Genomic DNA, 23048 nt, shown 5'->3' with positions numbered 1-23048 from the left:
TCAGTCTGACACATTTGCAAGTTCAGCCTTTGTTGAGGTAGGCAGTATGCTGAACCTGGTAAACCATAGACATGGTGTTTTGCAGTCCATGCATTTCCCGTTAAGTCAATTTGAAATTCTATAAAATGAAAAGAATTTATGCACACTGTGCAACAGCCTCCAGTGCTCTCACCATTTCTACATACATACATGTACCTTGATGGGATGAGCAGAGACAGCAACACTGAAGCAGAGGAACAGCCTGAGACAACCCCATCAGTTTGCTGACTTGTGGCCAGAGCAGGCTAATTAACTGTCAGCTGACACTCCTGCTGACCCACATGAGTTGAGCTGAGTGATGGACTGGCTGGTTATCAACCATTTCAGGGAAGCACAGCGGGTTCTGGTGATTGGTGAACTAATTCATATTGCATTTTTTTAAAAATCGATGTATGATTCTTTTCTGAAAACATAAGGCTGGCCAAACTGAACCCTCTGGTGACCCAACTTTCCCGTGGAGCTCACTTTGGGCAGCCTTGTATTAGATAACATGAGGATTTACCCATAAACCCAAGTCAGATTGTTTGCAGTGATGGAAGGTAAACATTCCCAAACAGTTTCAAAACCAGATGTAGTCAGGAAAGACTTGTGTTGGATTAAAAATAAAGCTCTGGCTTTATTTGGCTGAATGTGTCCTCCAATACAAGAAGAATGACTGATAACTTGGCAGCAACGGATTCATATCTCAGCGAAACAAAAATGGGCGCACGAGCCCATCTGTGTCTTTTGGCATGCAGGAACTTCAACTCCCACAGTTCCTAGCGGGACACACATCCGGCAGCCCCTTCAGAAACGCGCTCCGGTCGTCGTGTTCCTGTCAAATGAGCCCGGAAATGCTCATAGCACCGACTCACGCTGCTGTTCAGTAAAGCAGGACTGCAACTCAGGTGAGTTTGACTGTAGACGACTGATGAGTTTGAGTGAATGGTTCATTACAATGTGTTAGCTAGCTAACATTAGCATTTACTTTTTACCTTAACCAAAGATGGCTAAACACCACTGAGGTTAGCTTGCCTGTGTACTGCATCCCAAGCTCGTTCTGTGTTATCATCCAGCCTATTTTATGTTACGTCAATGTGAAGGTTCCCACCATGCAGCTTTATGCAGCATGGTGGGAACCTGTGGTGTAAGTATGAAGTTGTTCATGCCGTGGTAGATGTTTGAGTGTCTGTGCCCACAATTAGAAATATGTGCAGCTGCCAAGGACAGACACAGGAGGACACTGTTAAAGCACACACAAGAAACATATTCAGAGTATGTACACTGTTTTCCCACAGTGTCCCAGCCTTCAATATCCAGCTGATATAATCAGTCCTTTAAGGACATGTGTCGAGGATATGGAGAATATTATAATAATATCATTATTAGTGGACACAAGAAGTCTCTAAATTGACTAAATGCCCTAATATTTTTCTTTCTTTGCTGAATGTGTGTGTGTGTGTGTGTGTGTGTGTGTGTGTGTGTGTGTGTGTGAGTGTGAGTGTGTGTGTGAGAGAGAGAGAGAGAGAGAGAGAGAGAGAGAGAGAGAGAGAGAGAGAGAGAGAGAGAGAGAGATATGTTAGTACTTGTCACTGTTGCCATGCTGGTTGTTTGTGCTGTGCTTTGGAGACAGGACAAGTGGAAGAGGCTTAACTAAATGCAACAGACATCAAAACATTCACAATCCCTTCAGCATGGGGGCTTGAGAGCTTACAGAACACACATGTCAAGGTCACACCGTGGTTTATTTAAAGCCCTTTTTTGCATCCACACATATTTGGTCACAAAACCAGTTTATGAAGTAAGGAGCTCAGGAGTCACATATGGCTTGATGCCACAATGAAGTAGGTGTTACATGTTAGCAGTGGTGGCTATTCTCATAATTCATCTGACAGAGATATGTTGGGCGACACTGTTCTATTCAGACCTTTGTTGGGTGACTTCTCTGCACAAGAGTGATGGATGTGAATGTTGTAAGTTGCAAATCAACAGCTGCACTTGGGAAAAAAACTCTTCCTAACTAAACCCTTTGAGCTTGTGTCTGCAGGTAGCTCACGCAGAGAAGCGGGGGGTGACTCTCAGTCATGGAGCGTGTCATGGGAGGAGGGCTGCTTAAGCTGGTTTTAGGAAGTGCAGGGGTCTTTCTGCTTTACCGGATACTACTCCGCCTCAGACCAGGAGCTGCTCTGCAGGATGCTGTGGTGGTCATCACAGGGGCCAGCTCTGGACTGGGGAAAGGTCAGTCTCATGCTCATTTCTTATGTTCAGCTTACATGTAGATGCTTTTTACAAATCAGATGGTGTTCAGACATTCATGTCAGTTGGGTGGTAGTAATATAATGTACAGTAACATGTTTTAGTGTCGTGGTGCAAGAGCTCAATATTCACCGTGAACAAGAGGTGTGTTTTCTGTCTTGTAGAGTGTGCACGGGTCTTCCATGCTGCAGGTGCACGGCTCGTGCTGTGTGGACGAGATGCAGTTCGCCTGCAGCAGGTGGTCCAGGAACTTGCAGCAAGTTCAACAGGCTCACAGCGACAGGTGTGTAGATTTTTCTCATCAGAACATCCTCTTTTTCCTCTACTGTGTGCATGTGTGTGTGCATATATATTGTCTAAAATCAAATATTTGAAGTACAAGATTAGCTTTGGCATTAATCCTCTGGTTCCAAGGAAGTTGGGATCATAGAATAATTTAAAGCACTTTGGCACAGATAGAAGATTTAGTCTCATAATGACAGCGAGGCATGTAAAAACCGTGCTGCTCTGTTCTGTTCAACCACCAGACTTACACTCCCAGCACCGTGATCTTTGACCTGGCTGACACAGACTCAGTGGACAGAGCTGCAGAGGAGATCCTGAAATGTTATGGACAAGTGGATGTACTCATCAATAATGCTGGAATCAGTTACCGTGGGAACATACTGGGCACCCACATCTCAGTTCAGCGGGAAGTTATGGAAACAAATTACTTTGGGCCCATTGCTCTTACTCAAGGTTAGTGAGGAGTGCACACTGTGGCCCTTTTTAAATAGCTTTTGGTTGTTGGATCAGAGCAGAATATGTGGCATAAAAAGTCAGAAATATATGGAGCTTTGTGTAAAGGGTCTTAAAATAAAAGCTAAATGAACCAGGAGTCCATGTTATGTGGCTGGGTCGTAGCTCTTGTGATGGTTTTGTTGCTTTGGTTGTACAGATAAGGAAAGGAAGTAACAGAAGCATAAACATAACGTGGACGTTTTCACCTTTGTTATGACAGGAAGCACAATATTTTATCTGTCAGCAGTTTTTCTCACCTCTCTCCTCCACTCACAGCTCTCCTGCCCTCCATGGTTCGGCGGCGCAGTGGGCACATCGTCGTCATTAGCAGTGTCCAGGGCAAGATAGCCATTCCCTACAGATCAGCTTGTAAGTCATCTTCCTCACTCAGTTAAGGCAAATAAATAGAGGTGGTGTTTCAGTCAGTGTGGTTGGTCGGAGATGAAGCAGGACTCTGGTTTGTACAAACTGTGGTCAGATGCAGCCTCCAAGCACGCCACCCAGGCCTACTTCGACTGCTTACGGGCCGAGATCGAGCGCTACGGGATTCCAGTGACCGTGATCAGTCCTGGGTACATCCGAAGCAACCTGTCACTCAACGCCATCACAGAGGACGGTTCCAAGCACGGAGGTGAGACAGTGAGACAAATGCATGACTACGTTTACACTAACAGTAAGAGAATATCAATCAGTGAGACAAATGTGCAACTGTAGATGGAAGGTGCCAAATACTTTATTCACAACTGACTTGTATAAACAACATAATCCTTAGCAACTAAAGTGTGGAAGTGGTCAAAAAGTGGAAAATTAATGACTTGCTAATGGTGGTGGGAGTGTATGGATCTAACATTGCAAGATAAGATAAACATGGGGGTAAGTAAAAAGAGGCATAAATAAACAGGCTGAAAAGAATACAGTTAAATATACGATTAAAAAAGAAGCTAAAATTGAATAAAACAAAATAAGCAGAATGATTGGAAACAAGAAGGAACCCAGTCCCACTATCTGATCAGTCTTCTGTATTACTTCATCTCCTGACTCGACTGTGTCATTGACATGCAACATGTTTCTTGTTTGTGCAACGCTGCTCAGTTTTGGATAAAACCATAGCAACGGGTCGGGACCCCCGGGATGTTGCTCAGGCCGTTCTGAAGGCTGTCCGTCAGAGGAGCAAAGATGTTGTTTTGGCCGGACTTGTGCCCAATCTGGCCATCTACCTCCGCACACTGTGGCCCGCGCTCTTCTTCAAAATCATGTCCTATCGCGCTCGCAAGGAGCAGAAATCTAAAGATGAGTGATGCTGGAGAAGCAGAGGGCCAAGAGGCTCACAACAAGGGCACACATGAGGGCCAAAACATGAAACCGACTGCTTCACCTGGACAGGAGACATGAATGTCTTCAGCAGCCTGTTAACCTGTTTGTTGCTTGTCCAGCATCTGAAACCAACCAGACGCCTGTATGTTGTAAGGCTGTGTTGTTCAGCTGCAGCAGGAATTCACTTTTGAAATGTCTTTTACTGACGAGACTGAACGCTGTGCTGTTCTGAGCATGTGATGCCGTTTTTCAAAGTGACTCCTCAACATGGATTTGGTTTGCAAATAAACACTCAGGCTGTGATCTATTTTCAGGAGCGTTTATGTTTATCCTGTAATAGATGTTAATGTGGCCTGTCAGGCCTTCCAAGTAGTTTTGAATTATTTTCCTCTCACTGTCTTGTGCTGTCCCACTTATGAAAAATCCTTTAAAGCCTGCAGTGTCACATTTTTAATGACTGAAAAATAGATTGAACAACAGTGCACCGCTGTGCGTCTGATACTGGCAGTAGAAACAAGTAGATGGGAATAGCTTATTCAACCAAACAGCAGGATTTGATAATGCTATGGTGTATGCTGTTCTGGCAGAGGATCCACCCACAACAAATACTACAGTTAAAAAAAACACTTTGTCAACATCTTTCTTAGAGGTGTGGTACAGCACCTGGCATGTTGTTTTTGGGTCATCTGTACCATATGGCACACAGAGCACACCACCGAAGATGATTCTCAAATAAAGAGCTTTTGATACACGGAGGAAGGAAACACTGTTCATCTCTGTCCAGACAAAAAAAGAATTTTTTTAGTGGCAAGTTTCCTGTTCACGTCCAGCAGTTTTCAACCATTGTTTTATCACCTTCAGTCCAGACGATCTCAGCCCGCCCTCCCCCATATGTCTGTATTCCTGTTGGGTTCATTAACTGAGCTGTATTGTTTTGATATGTGAGGATTTATTTCCTTTAATGGGGACAGTCAGGCATTCAGTACGGGGTTAGCAGAAAGACCACTCAGCTGTCTTCGGAAAAGCTGACAAACCTGCGTTTGTAATAACCCGGAGGCCACATAAAAAAAAGTTTGCATTTGAACTGGTTTTCCACAAAGTACACATAAGGAATACAGACACAGACAGGTTTTTGAACCATCTTTATACACAGAATAAAAACACCTTTTACAAACTGAAAACTTTAAACAGGTTTTTCCTTTTTAGAAGTCATCTTAATATTAAGTTAAACAAAACGCTTTTTCTGAAATGTTAACAATAAATACTCCAAATAACAATTTACATTATTTTACAAAAGCGCAGTGAATACTGGAATTGACATTTGTACAAATAAATCCAAAAAAAAAAACATGCCAGATTCAAAGACAAAACCTGCAATTTAATCCTTAAGAATAATCCTCATTGTCTCTTATCTAGTGTGAGAACACAGTCTTCTCAGATGTCCTTCACAAATGGATGAACGTCACAAGAGCTTTTACATTGTAGAGTCGAAGCCCCCAAGGTGCTTTAAAGGAGACCGTTTTAAATCCCACTGACGGGACGACAACAAGAGCTCTCCTACAATTTCCACTCAGATGAAGTTAAACATGTTGATGAGACAGAATGTTCACAATACTGCATATCGATGGTGCTGGTTAATTGAAATTCAGAGAACATCCAGATGCAGTGATTCTGGATATTTTATGGTACATGTGTATTTGCTTTGAACAACGGTACAGTGCAATGGTGAAACTGCACGTGGAAAGTAAGAGAAAGAACGTAAACGCATCCATTTACCTTTAACTTCATCACACACAAAGTGGGCTGACGTTAAGGGGACGGTGACCATGTTCAGAAGCGTCAGTACTCGTCACTGGAATTAATGTTTTGAGCACAACCAATGAGAAGGTTTGACTAGTGATTTAAAACTGACTACACAACCTAGAAAAACGTAAAATAAGGAGTGTGGCTTTAGTGTTTGAGCATACTTCTGACTGCTTACTTTGGTGGAAATGGAGTGTAACACTACTGGGAACTTTTTTACATTTTTAATTCAAGTCGGTCAATGAAAATCAGTACATAGCTGGTCACATTATGGGACTGAAAACAACTCAACCCGCCTCTTTCAAGTGCAAGATACAAGCAAAAAAGCTAAAGTAAATGAGCAATGTTATTTATCAGAGTGGCTGTGGGAAGACTCATCTGCTGTGGTAGCATTATTTTTTAAAAGTAGACTAAAATTAAATGTTTGGGTGAATAATTGACATGTAAAAAAAAGAGAAACGGGAAATGAAACATAAGTGACCTGTTACGCAAAAACCAACCTGAACACCACTGCATCTAAACATATGTTAAAAGTAAAGAAAGCTGCATGAAGCCACTGGTGATGGACACTGAACTCCAATATGATTTCAGCACTAAATTCAAGGGTAGCAGCTGCAGATGCTCACATCTGTAGCGCAACCAACAAAAGCTGCCGTTTTGCATGTGACCCTAAGAAATGACAAACCTGATTCCAAACACACATGGCAGGCTACGTTCCTAAAATGCAACCAGTAAAACCTGAACTGATCGAGAGCACATGAAAAGGGGGACAGTATCAGACGATGTAACCCACCCTGCTGTGTCGTGCTCTGCTTTTGCAACTGAGGCCAAAACTGAATAGAAACAACTATCTCACCACTTTCACTCTCTTTCTCACTGCCATCACTTTCAAAAATCACCTTCCAGTGGCTGCCAGCTGGGATCTGAACTGCACATTTTGGCGGATTTACACATTTTGGGGCTTGATCTGAGAGTAGACGACACACATACACACACACGCGCGCGCACGCACACACACACGCAGAGCAGGAGGAGACATAAAATATAAGTGGAAATATTTTGTTCAGATATGGCATAGTATTTTCCTGTACATGAGGTTGTGTTTTGTAAACGCATTTGTTTTTCTAAAGTGTTTTTAAAGGGCAATTCACCTTAAACAACAGTTCAGCGAAACAAACTCGTTTCAAACTCACTTTGAACAAAGGTCAAGGTTCACCATTATTATTGCACTTTTACAAACAGGGCAGGGATGGCTTCAGGGGGTTGGTCTTTCTCCACAGCCGCCTTTTCTCCAAAGTAGAGGAGACAGCATGGCGACAGTCTAGACAGAGAGGAGAGCTCCTCAGCTGTCCTCTGGGTGGCCGTGGTTCAGTCGAGCTGGGTCTCCTCTTCCTCAGGGCGGTGGGATGGAGGGCTCAGTCACAGCCAGCTCCTGAGCCAGGTCATTGAAGCGAGCGATGTAGTCCACGCTGCTCTCACTCATCATACAAGCAAGCTGGGAGTCCATCTGCAAGCACGACCGAACAGCTTTCAGTGTACAACAGCAATGACAACTGAAAAAAAGACAAATCCCCCTTTTCCCCAGGGACCCCTGGAATTTAAAGGAATAGTTTGAAAAAAAAAGATGATTTGCTTTCTGTTGGAGTTAAATGAGGAGATCAATCACACCCTCCTATTTGTCTGTTAAAACTAAATTAGCTTAGCTGATACAGAAACGGGGAAATGGCTAGTCTGGCTATGTCTAAAGATAATAAAATCCACCTCCGTCCCAGCCAAGAAATTGTCTGGACATTGTAGTTTTTACAATTCTACCTTTGTACTGATAAAACAAATGAGATACAGCCTGTAAATTACTGAGCGTTACAGGTACTGTCAGGCCGATTTTGTTACCTTTGGACAGAGCCAGACCAGCCATTCCCCCAGTCTTTATGCTAAATTAAGCTAAGCTAACAGGCCGCTGGCTGTAGCTTCATATTTATCTTACAAAGGTAAGACTGGTATTAAACGTCTCATCTAACTTGCAAAAAAATGTAAATAAATGTATTTCCCAAAATGTTGGATTATTCCGTTAACAAGGAAGCCAATTTTTAGACAGAATAGAAAGAATAAAGAACTAAAAAAAAAAAAAGAAAGAAAAAAATAAAATAGCAAATTTGCAGATGACTAAACACAAATTGTTTTCACTCACAAGTCCCTTGATGCAAAAAGGCTCAACTTACTTCTGCCACATCAGGAAGGCCACGGGATTGAAAGGAATCATGGGAGTTGCAGTCAAGGAGGCTGGGACCCAGCAAAGCCGTGCCGCTGGAGGGGCCAGAGGGGGTTAGGGTGGTCCGCCTGCCCTTATCAGGAGAGACCATGCTGGCTGGAAGGAAAATAGACACACAGAGACAGTGAATAGAAGGTGCAGTGAACATGAAGAGTGGAAACTAGGCCATCTTTACATCACTGTAAGAGGAAGTCTGCAGCTGTGTCAGTGTTCCTCTGTATTAATGAGAGAATGAAAATTTGAAGGCACACAGAGCTCTTTGTGAAGCTTTACTCAAAATAAAAAGTGTTACTTTATTAGGGCCTTTACTGATTTCAAGCTAGTACAGTGCGTATCGTTTTACAGTCAATAGAGTCCTAAAACCCAGGAACGAGTTAGCATCGTTACACTTCTGATTCCCCTATCTCGCCTGAAATAAGGTTTGTGGTTAACACAAGCTTAGGAGATTTTCACTTTTTTTTCTAGGACATCACTCTACTTGTGAATTTTGAAGCTTTCACGTGTCTTATGATTGTGTTAGTGGTTGCTAACAAGTAGCTAAATGAGACAGAGCAGAGGTTGTCAGGGGCATAAAACATCTTCACCACAAACAGGCAAACTCATCTCCTCACTCGTCCCCCTTTACAGCTTTGTTGTGTTAATGCAAACTATTCCAACTCAAACTACAGATTTATCAATTTATAGTAAAGCTACAATGAAGAATAAAGAAATTAGAAAAAAAGAAGCTCCGTAAGAGTATCTGTGTATGTTTATTTGAGAGAGACTTACAGAGAAGGCATCCCAGTGTGGAGTCAGATGAGTCGCTGGGGTACCACTGGGGGTCGTGGCTGGGCGAGGGGATCCAGCCTCTGGATGGGCTGACTGAGGGAGACGAGGCCAAGAGTTTGGAGCTGTCGCTGTTACCCAGCTTGGCTGGAGAGAGAGCAGCCTCTTCACCTTCATCGGAGCAAGCAAACAGCCATTAGATTACACAAACCATGTTCAATAAGCCTGGCCTCTCAGAAGTTTCACTGCGTGCATGTCGACATATTTCATCAACAGAATACTTCACATATTTTCAACAGGCAACACGAAGGTTACCCTTACCTCATGAGTACACAAAACCATCATCTCCAAAAACAAATGTCGCTCCAGAATAAACATTTGAATTTAATGCGAATACTCTTCTGCAATTTGTCATTTTTACTGAAAATAATATACACCACTTTAGATTTCCATGTAGGATAAAAACACGCACCATAATGGGCAGAGTTGATGGCGAGTTCGATGATGGAGTCACTGATGTGTGTCTGAGGGTCTCCAGGGGCAAGAGCCTCTTCAGGGGGTCCAGGGAGAGAGATGTCCAAGAGCGAGGCTACACTGGGTGGAGAGAGGAGAGAGTCCCCACCACCGCTCACTCCAGGAGACGGAGGAGGCATGCCGTTCTGTGAAAATAACAAGTTGAATACTTAATCAGGGCCATTTTGTTAGATTGTCTGAGGTTTTATTTCCTGAACAGATGTGTTTTCAGTGCAAAGTGCCCCGAAACCTGACCCGCACAGGGATAGAGACTGTCATGACAACCGCATACAAGGCATTAACAAAATACACTGGCAAAGAGGGACACCAGCCACGAGTCAAATCTCAGGCTTGAATAGACTGCAGTCAGCCACCATGTTCTTCTTGAACCTGTACCTCTGAATAGAGCCTTACAAGCTGTACTTTACTGTTGCATTTCCCAACGGAGCCCCACTTCACCCACACAGTAAAGCAGTTATTCTTCATCCTGCTACTCAAGCACCACAACCCTGGACGTTATACTGTATATTCTACCAAGACGTGACCTGCATTCCTGCTGAACTGCAGACATTCAGCCCCAAGTTCAACCAGCAGTGATCTGGAATGACATCCATCACATGTCTGATCTGGAGGTATGTAATCAGAAACTAGTATTTAATGAAACTATAGTTATTTGTGGAATATGTTAAACGGTTTGTTGTAACAAAGCTTCTCATAGAGTCTGAGTTTGCTTAATAGCAATACTAATCATAGTCTGGCAGGACTTGTTGTACCCTGCAGGATGAAAGAAACAGCCATAAAAAGGACAGCAGAGCATCTGGAGGAGCATCTAAAATCACACTCTGATATTTGTGGTATTAGCTTTAATATTTAAGTCCAGATGAAACAACATTTCGAGAGCATCTCGCTTCCATATTGTGACATTTCCTGTAACTACACTATTTTGGGAAACGGAACAAGGTTTGAAGTGCTAAACACCCAACAACACACTGACATATCAAGCTGTTGATAGCTAGCTAACTAACAAATCTTAGCTCTGTGCCACCAAGTCACGATAGCCATGATATTGTCTGAAATCGGTAAATTCAGTGTGCGCTGCTGACCTCTGGGATATTGTGCTGGAGGAGCTGAGAGTCTGGTTCAGCATCAACAATGGGCGTGGTGGTGAGCAGGGTGCTGTTGTCAACAGAGGGAGAATTCAGCTCCCGACAGGGACTGCCAGGGATGATACCTGCAGACTTAGCTGCCAGGTCAATGGCACCTGAAAGAGTATGAAGAGTTTAGAGAGACAAGGGAGTTATCACATTAGCACATCCCTGATAAGCATGTGAAGGTGGATTTTAACAAAAAGTATTTAACTCCAGCAATTAGATTCAGCAAGAATTTGGGTGAAAGGAAAAAAAAAAAATCAAGTTCTTCGTGTAGAAGAGTGAAGCTGGAAGAATGTTCTTTTTGTCTTTTTACCCCCACACAAAAGAGGACTTGTTCAAAACCATATTCACTGTCTGAGTTCATGTAGGAGTAACAGAGGCAATCATTTCCATACATTTTGAAAGCAGAACACAATTTTGGATTCATCCAGGGGATTCAGGGAACAGTGGTTTACACAAAAAAACAACTTAATCTGACAAAAGCAGGAAAGAGAAGGAAAAATACAAGATGCCTTTAACTAGGACTTTATCAACTGTAAATTAGTCAAGTGATTTGTAATGAGGAGGGTTACTTTAAACTTGAGAGGTTAAAAATGTAAAACTCTCTTTAAGCGGTTTTATTTGTGTCTATAGTCTCTGTTTTGTTGAGCCCATGTCATAAAATATCTGTTTAAAAGTGAAGTAAATGGGAATTTCAAAATAAGAAAAAAATATGCACTACTGTTTTTCATAGTGGCTGGAAGATTTAAAAAATGTCAAGAAAAGGTTTAACTAGCACTCAAACTGACAGTGCAACATTAATTATACTCTAAGAAGAATTTTACAGCATTTTGATACAGCAAAAAAAGGAGATGAAGGAATAAAAGCAGTGCATACTGGAGAGCTGGCTGGCTGCTGCAGAGCTGGCAGCTGCAGGGGAAGCTTTGGACAAGGGGGGGCGGGAGGAAGGGGCCAGGCGAGTATGGATTGGCCGGAAAGATCCAGTTCCTGAGGGAAGAAACAGGAAGTGAGAAAGCTAGAAATTTCTGAAGTTGTTGAAAAAGAGAAATGACGTTTAGAGCACATTAGCTGAGCGGATTACCAAGGTTACCACATAAATAAGCCTGTTCAAGTATGACAAGATAAAGGCTTTATCCTGCAGGACAGGGAAAAGTACAATCGTTTAAACATTTCCATCTTCTGCAACAAATTGCACTGTAGGATGCTGATGTCTGCAGAGTACCTGTGGCAGAGGAGTTGGAGAGGATGGAGAAGGAGCAGACATGCTGAGGAGTATCTCCTGTAGTTCGGGGTAGGAGTGTTCGCTGAGGATGAGACAGAGGCAGCTGAATTACATGCACTGTGTGTCTTTTAACCATTAACATATGTCACTGACATAGCGCAGAGATGCACTATAACACTATAACTATAACACTTACAGTATTCAGCCAATTTGCTAACCCCAAAAGTTTGAATTCTTTCTGCATCATTTCCTACAACAAAACTGAACTTTTCTCACATTTTTAGCACTGACATTTTATGCCACATGTTCAACACCTGCAGGAACTGTTTCGTCCATATTCTTTATCACAGCTCTCTAACAGTAGCATTTGAGTTCAGAAGGCATCACAAAAGGATAGTTTATCACACTGTACAAAGCAGGAGGAGATGCGGTGAAACACCTTTCTGTTTTTCTCTTACCTGAACTACAAGCGGTTTCCGAAGTTGTCTGCTTCGAGGTTTCCTCTGTCTAGACAAGAAAAGATCTGACTGCATCTGCGAGGAAAAAAAAAAAACATATTAATATTTGTGCATATCCCTGTGGACCATATACCAATGTAGTCTTTGTACACTTGGTGTAAAGCTTTGCTCCGTCTTACACTGATGGAGTCGAGCTGCTGTCTGAAGGCGAGCTCGGCTTCCTTGTTGGGAGAAAACATTCTGTTGTGCCGCGAGCTGTTAGGGGGCAGCGTGGTGGGAACCGCAAACACACCACCCTCGGAGTCACTGCCGGCAGTCGACCCCAGCAGAGAGCGGGGGAGGCTGCGTCCACCTGAAGACGGGAGGAAGAAGTAAGATATGTCATGTGAGGAGGACAATAATTAAGAATGTAAAAAGCCACTGGACAGCATTCAGTGATTCCACGTGTGAGATTATTCATTATTCGTCATAAACCATCCTAACCAGACTGACATTTTATCAAATTCAAATAAATTTAAGCCAAATAATCAAGTAGTTACTGTTCCAACTGCCACAGCTACTACGTTTCCCTCACAGACTTGACTTGAGCAGGTCACCCAGGTATATTTGCCATCCCATTTTAGCACTTTCATTATTTTTTTAATTCGTCAAAGAATGACACTCGTGATTGATAAACTAGCGGACAATCTCCCCCTGTCCTGATATTACATCCCTCCTGTAAATGCCCTGATTGTGGTGCCACATCCCCCGTTTAACGCAGGCCTACGTACACCTTTGTTTTGTAAAAGCTTGTGAGTGCACGTGTTTGGTGCAGACAACAAAGACATTCAAATGTGGCACACCTGCTGCGCTGAAAACGGACTCGAGGCTGAAACAATCCAAAACACGTTGTGTTGTTTGGGCTTTATGAAACATACTGTTGACAAAGATAGTCAACAGAGTCGACACACAGCAAAAGAACAAGACAAGCAAGGTGAGCAGATGAAAGTAACCAGTGAGTAAACACTGAAATAAGGTGGAGAATTAAGTAGAATTAAAATGGTGAAACAAGAAATAACCCTCTAGAAACGAGGTAATGTATTGTTCAAATATTTTCAATGTGAGAAAGAGGCAGAAATACCTGAAGCTCCAGCATTTGGCAGGTGTAACCTGGCCCCTCGGACAGACGCCTGCTGCCGGCCGCAGCTGGGGCTGCGAACGCCTGCTATAGGACCCTTCCCTGGAGGTGTGAGGGCCTGGTTTTGCTCCTCCTGATGGGTCTTGAGCGGTGATGTGGCTGTGGAGCACAACTCTGGAGCCTGAAGGAGAAGACACGTGATTGACATCATCTGCTCTACATTTCTAGATAATGCTTTCAGTAGAGTTTTAAGGTGACACATAGCACAATTCACAGCCCATTCCCAAGTTTCAGCTGACATCGCACAACTCTGAATGATTACTTGTGTTTATCCTTTCTCTGTAGAGGACTTGTTGCAGATTAATTCACTTAGCAATGCAGTTTTGTTTGTGAATCCACAGGGATATGCACCCTGCATACTGCTGTCCCATTTTGTTGGGCACACGATGTTCATTTTAAGTTGCATGCTTTATTCATGCCAAAAAATCATGACATTCAGAGATTTTGTCCACAGATCCAAGTTAAAATGGCTGGTAACTGTGAGAAGTAACAGTTAATCCCTACCAAAGGTTTCGGATTGACCTCAGTGGCAACCAGCTTGAGCAGGCAGCGTAAAACACGGTGTGTCCGGTTGGGCTTTGGCTGTGCCAAGGCTTGTCCGTTTTCTTGGTTGTTGGAGGGAACTGCAATGGGCTGCCACTCATACTCCAGCTGCAGCTTGCCAGGCTTCCCAAACATCAGGTAGAGCTCGGCCAGGGTGACGTTTTCTGCGTCGCGGGCGCTCCAGCCCTCCTCTCTGATCTGCTCAACAGCCCGTTCTTTGGCTGCTGGTACAGAGCCCTGCGACATTCCCTCCTCTGAGCCAGCCACTGCAGGTTTGGCTGGGGGAGTCTGGCTGGCCTCTGGGGAGGAGGTGCTGGTGCTCTGCTCCTCTTTGCACTGCTCTGATGAGCTTTCTGTACCACTACATAACTTCTCCATGCTTTTGGCCACTGCTAAACCACCACTGGCCTCCACACAAGTACTGGCCCTGCCCCCCTCAAAGGGTCCCATTCCTGTTCCCTCTTCCCTAGGAACCACAGTCTGCAGAGAGGAAGCAGAGACAGAGACAGACTGAGGTCTCCTCTCCTCAAGCTTTGTAGAATTGTCTTGTGAAGGCTCAGTGTTAAGGGGCTCAGTTCGACGACTATCACCCAGTGCAGACACTGGAGCACTACCAGCAGCAGCAGCAGCTGCGGCGGCGGCAGTGCCTCCCCGTGCAGATTTAGTGCCAGTCCGAAGTGGTGGAGCCGTGTGAATACCCAGAATCTGGGCAGCCGGCAGTTCCTTGGCGTTAGGCCGGTTCTTGCCACTCTCTAGCCAGTGTACAGTACAGGAAGCCTTGGAGTGAACCACACGTGCCACACCAGGCAGTGTGGTCAAGGTGATGCTCTCAGCTGGGAAAAGAAAGAGCTCCTCCCGCTGGGATTTGCTGGGAGAAGCTGTGCTGGACTGGCCGCCCTCCAGAGCCTCCCTCTCCATGAGACTGTTTAGCTGAAGCGTCAGTGTTAAGGACCCAGATGTTTAAAGCTGAAGTGTATTACCACAGCTCTAATTGACATACCATAAGAGGTTAAACTAATACTCAACATGTTATTGTAGCATGTTGTTATCAGATGGCTGTATAACAGATGTTGACATCTTATCCCTTCACTAACTGATAAAATGGATTGTTTCTAAGAATATTTCTTAAGCTTGCTGCTCCACTGCCACATCACGACTCTGCATGAAAGACTTGCTTCTCTGTGAAGCTGCTAAGCATACGATGTTTTAAAGGATACAATCCGCTGGTCGTGGTACGCCCACTTCTGTTTCAGGTACTCAATGAGGCTGGAGACTTTCCTGTGGAGCTCCACCACCATCCTGGGTTGGAAAAGAGACAAACAGAGACTGATTCACAGGCTGCTGTGGTAAGATGGAGGAGGGCTGGGTAAATTAATTCGTATGCTCACACTAAATAAATGACAGAGTAACCACACACAAAACAGATTAACTTCAGCCATTGATCTGAGCATTCATTTTTTACCATCTTTAATCCATTAACTACAAATACACTACAAATGTAGTATCCACAGGATTTCTGCTGACCTGAACGCTTTTAAATAGCTTCTTTGCGTCATTCCTATGTTATATTCTTGCGGTGCTTCAGCTCCAAACAGGCACCATTTTCAAAAATGCTTTTTGATGCATTCATGCAAACTCCAACATCTGAAAACTGGGATTCATTGGCTGGACATTTGCATGATAGAGCTGTGCTGTTGGAAAATTGATCCTGTAAACTCAGACTAAATCTTCAGGGATTTTAAGCAGTTATGATATTGCAGCAAACCGATTCTCGTGCAGTGCTGAAGTAAATCTTAAATGTCTTGTGATCATTCATATGGTCTGCTTTTGATAAGGTTTTTTGGTACTTAACTCCTCTCTTGGAGTGCATTATTATTTTTTATTATATAAGTATTGTTGTCTAAGCTCTTATACTGCTTCCACTCTTGTCTCCCTGTGACCCGCCCACAGTTCTATCTGACTGGTTACATGTCACAAGTAATAGCATATCAGCATTGAAGGCTACTGTGCCACAGACAGGCAGAGACTGAAGCTCCTGGGTGAGCAAACGGAGCTGTGCGTCGAAGGGAATGTAGCAGATATTGCCGAAGTTGCAGTAAACATCTCCATTTTATGATGCGTTTCTATAATGACAAGCATTCACAGTTATGAACACCATGACTCTCTCAGATATTAGTTAACAGGCATGCCTGACCTGAGTCGAGGGTTGTGGGCGAGACTCTGAACGCGGGCCCAGGAGTAGTTACTGCGTGGCTGGAGCTCCACAGCAACCTTCAAGGGTAGTCGCACCGGTTTCTGGTCCTCCTCGTCACTCACTCCTGTAGGGACACGAAGACAGTGAGACAGAATGAGTAACATCGTCAAAGCACTCTTGGGAGAGAACGTTGGGTGTGTCTGAAAAGCAAGAGCAGGTGTCCAGTCAGTGTGATTTTGTGACAGTATGAACCCAAAGAGCCACAAAAGTACTACAAGAACAGCTGACAGTGCAGCTGCAGAAGAGTTGAGTATGCTCTCTTGCAAACTTTCGTTCTTAATGGACTAGCAGGCAACAAAAAGACAGGAATCGAATTCAGTGGTACTGAAGAGGACACAGCAGGACCAGGCCCTTTGCAAAACACTGATACAGCACTGAAAACAGATGACAAGAGAAAGATGGTGGTGCGATTTTGTTTTCTCTACGTCTGGTGACTAGCTGTTATTGAACAAGAGAGTAGATTATAGTCAGTCTCAATCATATCCCTCCTGCTCCTCCTCCTCACTTTGCTCCCACAGAGTTACCATGGAAACGCCACTAGCCCACACGCGGCCATTGTTATTGCCAAAACCCTGTGCCTCACCATCGCCATGGTTTATATTATCAGCGCTGATGTTTGCTTAATTTGTATCTATAGTATGTGTTGGACATCTGTGCAAGCACACGCTCACCATCTGGGTCACAAAGTTTCTTCAGTGCACGGCACATGGGTGCTTTGATTCGCAAGTTCCTCCCTTTGGAGCGTACTGTGGTGGCCCTGGTCAAATGGAGAGCACAGCAGTGAAACCTTTTTCAAGTATCGATTGGTATTGGTGGTCTACTTGAGATCGCATTTATTCACTTTTACTACAGACTTACCCCTGCTGGATGAGTTCGTTGAGCTTTGCCACGTTCTTGTCATCCATTACTGTCAAAGACAAAACACAAAGGCAGAGAAACGCTTACAGCATTGTCCCTCAAGAGCAGCTGTCCCTTATGACTGGGAGCAAGCAATGCTTAATCGCATCCCTTGTGTCCCAAACTAACAGCACAAAAACACTTTGCACAAAAAAACAACTTAAAAAAAGGCATTCGTTCAAACACATGTACAGCCCGCACTTACAGCCTCCAACTTTTTTGCGGAGCTCAGCATAGCAGATGAGACCGTATAGTTCTTGAGAGGATTTCTTCAGCACTCTGGAGTACACTGAGGAGAAAGATGGCACAGGTCACAATACAGCTGTAAGCAGCAATGCAGGAGATGTGTATGTTACATAAAGAGTGGAAAGTGCGTCAGGCTTATCTGGAGTGGTACTTTAATATATGTTTTGGGACAAAATAAATAAACCAAATTTGCCATCCCGTCATGACATACCAATGTGAATTCAAAAATAAATACATGACGCCCTTTTCAACCCCTGGTCACATGCAATCGCCATGTTAACTGACAGCTCTAATGGTCATAACAGGATAAATGAGATGAGATGAGATGAGATGAGATGAGATGAGATGAGATGAGATGAGATGAGATGAGATGAGATGAGATGGTTTGTTGTTTTTTTCTTTAAAAAAAAAAAAAAAGCGCTCAAATTTTCACTGAGACTCAGTGAGGTACCACCTGTTTTTGGGTGTCAAAGATAAAGGGTAGCTTACCAGTGGCAAAGTCAATGTGTTTGGAGATCTTGTGCCAGGTCCGGTAGTAAAAGTGGCGGACCTGCTCCTTGTTCTTGACCATGTTGGCTGGCTTGCCTCTTTTCTTGTACTTCATTGCAATGTTGTTCTGGATAGCCTCAAAATCTTTCCCATGCTGGAAACCGGAGTAGTAGAAATAAGATGCCAAAAAAATACAGAGGAAGACACATTTTAACTCAGTTTAAGTGTCCTATGATACATATCATAAGCATGAATGCCAGGCCTTTACGGTGAAGTTTGTACCACATACATTAGTGTCAGTTTTTAACCTATGACAATCTGTTTGTTTTTACCTCATAGAGTCCTTCAAAAAAGCTGTTTTTGTCCTCTGCGCTCCAGGACTCCCACTGCCGACGGGCCCTCTTCTGGTTACCAGCTTGCTCCTCCTTCTCAGCAGACCCTTGGCCCTTGGAGGCCTTGGACACTCCTCCCGTGGAGCTGGCCACAGGCCCCGACTGTCCCACTGTCCCCTGGGTAGAGGAGCCATTCTCTGCCCCTGTGTTACAAGGCGAAAGGATGCCCACAAATCCATCAGTCGTGAAACATTCAGAGGAAAAACACATCTTAAATATCAGAAAAAATGTAAGGATTGAGCCAAATGTTTTGGTTGACCACCCTGGTTGTTTTATACAGCATGGGAAAAAAAATACAATTGTAGTTCTGAGGTGCGTGGTTTGGGAGATGTTAAAATACATGCCGCCCACTGCCATTACACTACAAAACCTGCAGAGCTTCCCCCTTTGTGGCTCAGCTCTGGCAAGGAGGCAGGAAAAGCAATCAGTTCCTATGGGCAGGTCCATAGTACACGGGTCCAAAACCAACTCGTGGTGGGCTCCAATAGCCAAATTTACCCCAGCATAATGCCAGGAGGCTTTAACACAAGCACAGAGGCGGTTGCTGCTGCAGCACTGCTCTATATTAAGACAACTGTAGATTTTCAGCCAAAAAGGGTATTAATTCACAAATGCAAATCTGATCGACACCAACCTAAAAGTGTCTCTTTCAAAAATAGATGTGGACCAATATAGCATCATATCAAAATAAGTAGGGTTTCATTAGTCAACTGGTTGACACTTGGCAATCTAAATATAAATTTGATGAAACAATCACAGTCTCTTTCCAACAACAAAAGAAATCCACGAGTCACGCCTGTCAAAGCACAATTATTCATCAATATTCGTTTATGATGACATTTTAACAAAGAATAACTGACTTCTTGTTAGCACCATAATTACACACACTGCAACAAATCACTAATGATTCCTCACTAAATCTGTGATTAAAAAAAAAATAAAATCCTTGAGCACAGACAATACAGGTTTCTGGTTAGTGGTGTAGCACTTTTCTAACAGGCTCCCAAATGAGCAGAAGCCAAACATACAGGATGTTAATGCTGCTGCCCCACTTTCATTTGCCTCTTATCAGATCGGTGGTACAGAGACCCAGGAGGAGACGCCTCGTTCACATGGATACACTGAACCAAGCCAGCTGTCCATTAGTGTTTATCATTATTCAATGAGGCAAACCTTCGGTGTGTTTACGTATGTTAGCCTTATGTTTTCTCTAGCTTTAGTTCTTTGCTCAGACACTCCATGTTATCATTTCAATTCACCAAAGACAGTGTCCGAAATTTGCTACAATGACAAGGCTCCACTAATGACATTTTAAGCTGTTTGTAGCATCACTATTGTTTTTAATGACATGTATGGATAATTCTAAATAGCAAAACACAAAATGTCTATTCACCAACTGGTTGCATCAGTGGCTCCATGAAATTGGCTGAGGGCACTAAAGTGTTCCTGCTCTTTTGTGCAATCCCTGAAAAGATATACAGATAAAAATAAAATTAAGTGTGACAACTCTCTATAATAATGACCCTTTCCTGTCCATGCAGAAACACTGAAGTCTTAAACCTGTGATTTATTTTTCCTGCACTCACTTGATAACAACAGTCATAACATCCAGATGTTCTTAAAGATATAAAGGCATCCGCGACTGACAATATTCAGATGATATACTAATTGAAATCTAAATTTTGTCCTGTGTTTCTCCACCTTTTCACAGACATGGTTCGTTGGATGGTGTTGCAACTTGGCCCGGAGCAGGCAGACAATCTAGCCGGAGTATAGCCAGTGGCCCAGAGGGAGTATACAGCAACAAAACCAGCACCAGTTTAGCCATTACTGATAAACAAACAGGAAACACGCTTTCAACTGAGAGCAGACCCCCTGCTAATCCCACCTATGCACACTTTTCTCCGAGCCGGTCACCTACAGTACCTTTCGATTTTGCCCCGCCATGTCCATTGACGGCCGAGCCGATTGAATCCTTCCGGATACGTTTGCTCGGAGGTCGAACGCTCGATCGGAGAAAATGATGCTGGTCGTGACACGGAGGGGCGGACTCCGCTGAGGTCTGGGGATGCTGGGTCGAGCCTAGCCCGGCTCGGTTCGGTGGAGAGGCGGGGAGGACCGGAGCCGAACCGGGGCTGAGACCCGTGGCTGATGGATTAAGAATTTCCACTCCGTCGTCTCCCTTTGTACTGCGCTCCTCGCTCGCCTGCTCTCCGCTCTCCTCCTCGTCGCAACCTTCGGGCTTTCTGGACGGATTCCTCCTCCCATCGACACCGATCCCCTCCCTGGAGCCCGGTGTCATGCTGCCGGAACACATTCAGGGAGAATTTGTCACATTAGGAGCAAAGCTGTGTGCAAAATTAACTTCTAAAGACGACGTTCACTGTCTCTCAACATGGCCGCCGCTGTTTGTTTCAAATCCCCTCTCCAGTCCCGACAAAACAACACCAAATATATGCATTTAACGTCTTGAGATAAATTACATTCAACAACCAAAACAGTTTAGTAACTACCGGCAGTGTTTCACCGAGTGTCTTTTGGCTCAAATGGGCGATATTTGGGACTGAATTTCAACTAAATTCAAATGCGAGCGCTTTTCAGTTTAGCGCCCTGCAGAAACGACAACGAAACCCCTCGGTGCATTCGACCTCTAAATAAAGTGTTTATTTCAAACATAATTTTACCCATTTTCGTGCTCTTCGGTAGTAGGCGACGTCTTCTTTCTCTTCACCATGAGTCCGACCGGTTAGATTGGCAAACGCTGATCAAATTGAGCATAATAAAACCCAGACCGATCTCTCCGCTTTCTGCCCTCTCCTTGCTCTTGCTTCGACTGAGCTGAACTCTCTGCGCAGTTCAACTGTTTTCTATCAGCAACAACATTACTCAATGCTTCTTTGCAACAAGGATAAAAACTATAAAACCACTGACGACTAGAAGATATTTATTGCATACATTGAAGAAAATGTTTCTACAGTCCATGTGAGCCGAGCCCGTCTGAATTGATAAGCATATAGTTTTATTAACCTCAGTGCAAGTGGACTTTGCTTGTCACTACGTCACCATCGCCTGCAGAAATTATGTCTGTAAAACTATTTTTTTCATAGACATCCTGCTATTTTAAGGCTTTATGACAATACTGAATTTGCTAACATTACTATTTCCTATTACAAATAATTCATTGTACGTCAAAATCAGGACGTGGCTTTAAGTGCCCAGTGCACATCAAGCCCTTGTGTATTACTACATTTAACATAATAGTGTTAAAATGTGTAAACATCATATAACTTTATAATATTGTCTTTGCGCGATTGTTTTCCCACTATTTATTTCTAAACAATCAGAAGGATGGCAGCACAAAATGATGCCAGCCAAGAGAAAGATAAACAATTTAAGATGAATTGGACATGAGTAGTCTGAGTCTGAAAATAACAAGGACTGTCTCCATTGCTACAGACCGACACAGTCTTTATATTCCTGTTTCGTGTCATCTGAAACGTCAATTCCATGAGCCACAAAATACAGGTGATCCAACAGCAGTGAAAGTACGAAACTAATAGTAAAGCTCGATAACACTCACTTTCGCTCATTGGAATCTTACTCCCTCAAGTGATTGTCACGTTAATAGACGGATGCAACTATAATTTAACATATACTCAAAATGTCGTTTCAGTGTAACTTCAGATTCATGTAAATGCTTACATGAATACACTGGCATACCACAAAGTTACAATACATGTCAAATTTCCACTGCAATGTTACAGTCCTAGCAGTCAAGTGATAGCAGTAGCGTTAGTCTAACCATTGGTCTGGTATTATACAAGAGGGTTTACGTTACTTAAGAAGTGGGGTGTAATGACGAATTACGTTTTTGTTTAAATAAAAACAATTGTAAACTTTGTTGAAGTAAGCTATCTTACATGTATACAACAGTCGCCTCCATACAGAACGTGGTACCTAGCATGGCTGCTGTTGTTCGCTAGTTAACGTTAACACTTTGGCAGTCAATCCAGCCAGAATGTCACAAAAACTGCTTGCAACATAATGATTATGTTAGTCGGACCCTCAATCAGGTTGTTAGATGGATAACACTATCAAAGTTTAAGAATTACCTGAAGTGGAAGCCTGCTGGTTGTATTCCCAATCGGGACACAGGATAGCATACTAGCTGACGGTAGCCGTCCAGCTTGTTACCGATGACAGTTCCTGCGGTACGATTGTCCACGCGTTTAGGCACGCCTACTACAACTCGAAAACAAATCCCGTGATTGGTCGGAAATACACGAGGATGACGGTTAAAATTTGATTGACAGAAAGCTCTGCCAATTCTTAGTAGGCAAAGCCCTACGAAGGACCAATTGCGATTCTCTTCCTGTCATGCCGTATAAGTTTCCCGATATTTAATTTCAAAGTTAAAAGCCAGTTTTAATCATCAATTATCTACAATTTTCGTGCAGTGACTAAGCGTTATTTTAACGATATTGGGTCACCACAATGGAGG

The 23048-nt window shown here is 43.5% G+C and overlaps 3 protein-coding genes across 5 annotated transcripts in view; 1 reads left to right on the top strand and 2 right to left on the bottom strand.

Moving 5' to 3' along the window:
- The first annotated feature begins 835 nt into the window (after positions 1-835).
- dhrs7b (dehydrogenase/reductase (SDR family) member 7B) lies at positions 836-5489 on the top strand. Of its 2 annotated transcripts, XM_070980354.1 has the most exons (7): positions 836-926; positions 2066-2256; positions 2439-2557; positions 2802-3012; positions 3331-3423; positions 3533-3685; positions 4147-5489. In XM_070980354.1, the coding sequence occupies exons 2-7, from the start codon at positions 2103-2105 to the stop codon at positions 4350-4352; spliced, it is 936 nt and encodes a 311-aa protein (XP_070836455.1). In that variant the 5' UTR covers positions 836-926; positions 2066-2102; the 3' UTR covers positions 4353-5489. The 2 variants fall into 2 exon arrangements, with proteins under 2 accessions (XP_070836455.1, XP_070836456.1); XM_070980355.1 differs by lacking the exon at positions 836-926 and having other exon boundaries at positions 1656-2256; positions 3496-3685; positions 4147-4286.
- On the bottom strand, positions 5408-22744 carry cramp1 (cramped chromatin regulator homolog 1). Of its 2 annotated transcripts, none has more exons than XM_070980342.1 (20): positions 22660-22744; positions 20474-20850; positions 18488-18690; positions 18156-18309; positions 17626-17709; positions 17382-17430; positions 17195-17280; positions 16464-16587; positions 15487-15568; positions 14231-15199; positions 13670-13847; positions 12729-12901; positions 12550-12624; positions 12092-12173; positions 11746-11856; positions 10822-10979; positions 9678-9864; positions 9209-9376; positions 8391-8536; positions 5408-7678 (listed from the first exon to the last, which is right to left on the bottom strand). In XM_070980342.1, exons 2-20 carry the CDS (start codon positions 20847-20849, stop codon positions 7565-7567), a joined length of 3519 nt encoding a protein of 1172 aa, XP_070836443.1. In that variant the 5' UTR covers position 20850; positions 22660-22744; the 3' UTR covers positions 5408-7564. The 2 variants fall into 2 exon arrangements, with proteins under 2 accessions (XP_070836443.1, XP_070836442.1); XM_070980341.1 differs by lacking the exon at positions 22660-22744 and adding an exon at positions 21232-21382 and having other exon boundaries at positions 5409-7678.
- Positions 20744-23048, bottom strand: part of atp6v0ca (ATPase H+ transporting V0 subunit ca) — a 57740-nt gene continuing 55435 nt past the window's right edge. Inside the window, exon 4 of the transcript XR_011603082.1 lies at positions 20744-20753. The gene's annotated coding sequence lies outside the window, so the exon portion shown is untranslated. The remainder of the gene's footprint in view (positions 20754-23048) is intronic.

Source organism: Chaetodon trifascialis, chromosome 15 (assembly GCF_039877785.1).
Source record: "Chaetodon trifascialis isolate fChaTrf1 chromosome 15, fChaTrf1.hap1, whole genome shotgun sequence".
Classification (NCBI taxonomy): domain Eukaryota; kingdom Metazoa; phylum Chordata; class Actinopteri; order Chaetodontiformes; family Chaetodontidae; genus Chaetodon; species Chaetodon trifascialis.
The sequence above is the reverse complement of the archived record's forward strand: the minus strand, read 5'-3'. Positions and strand labels throughout refer to the sequence as shown.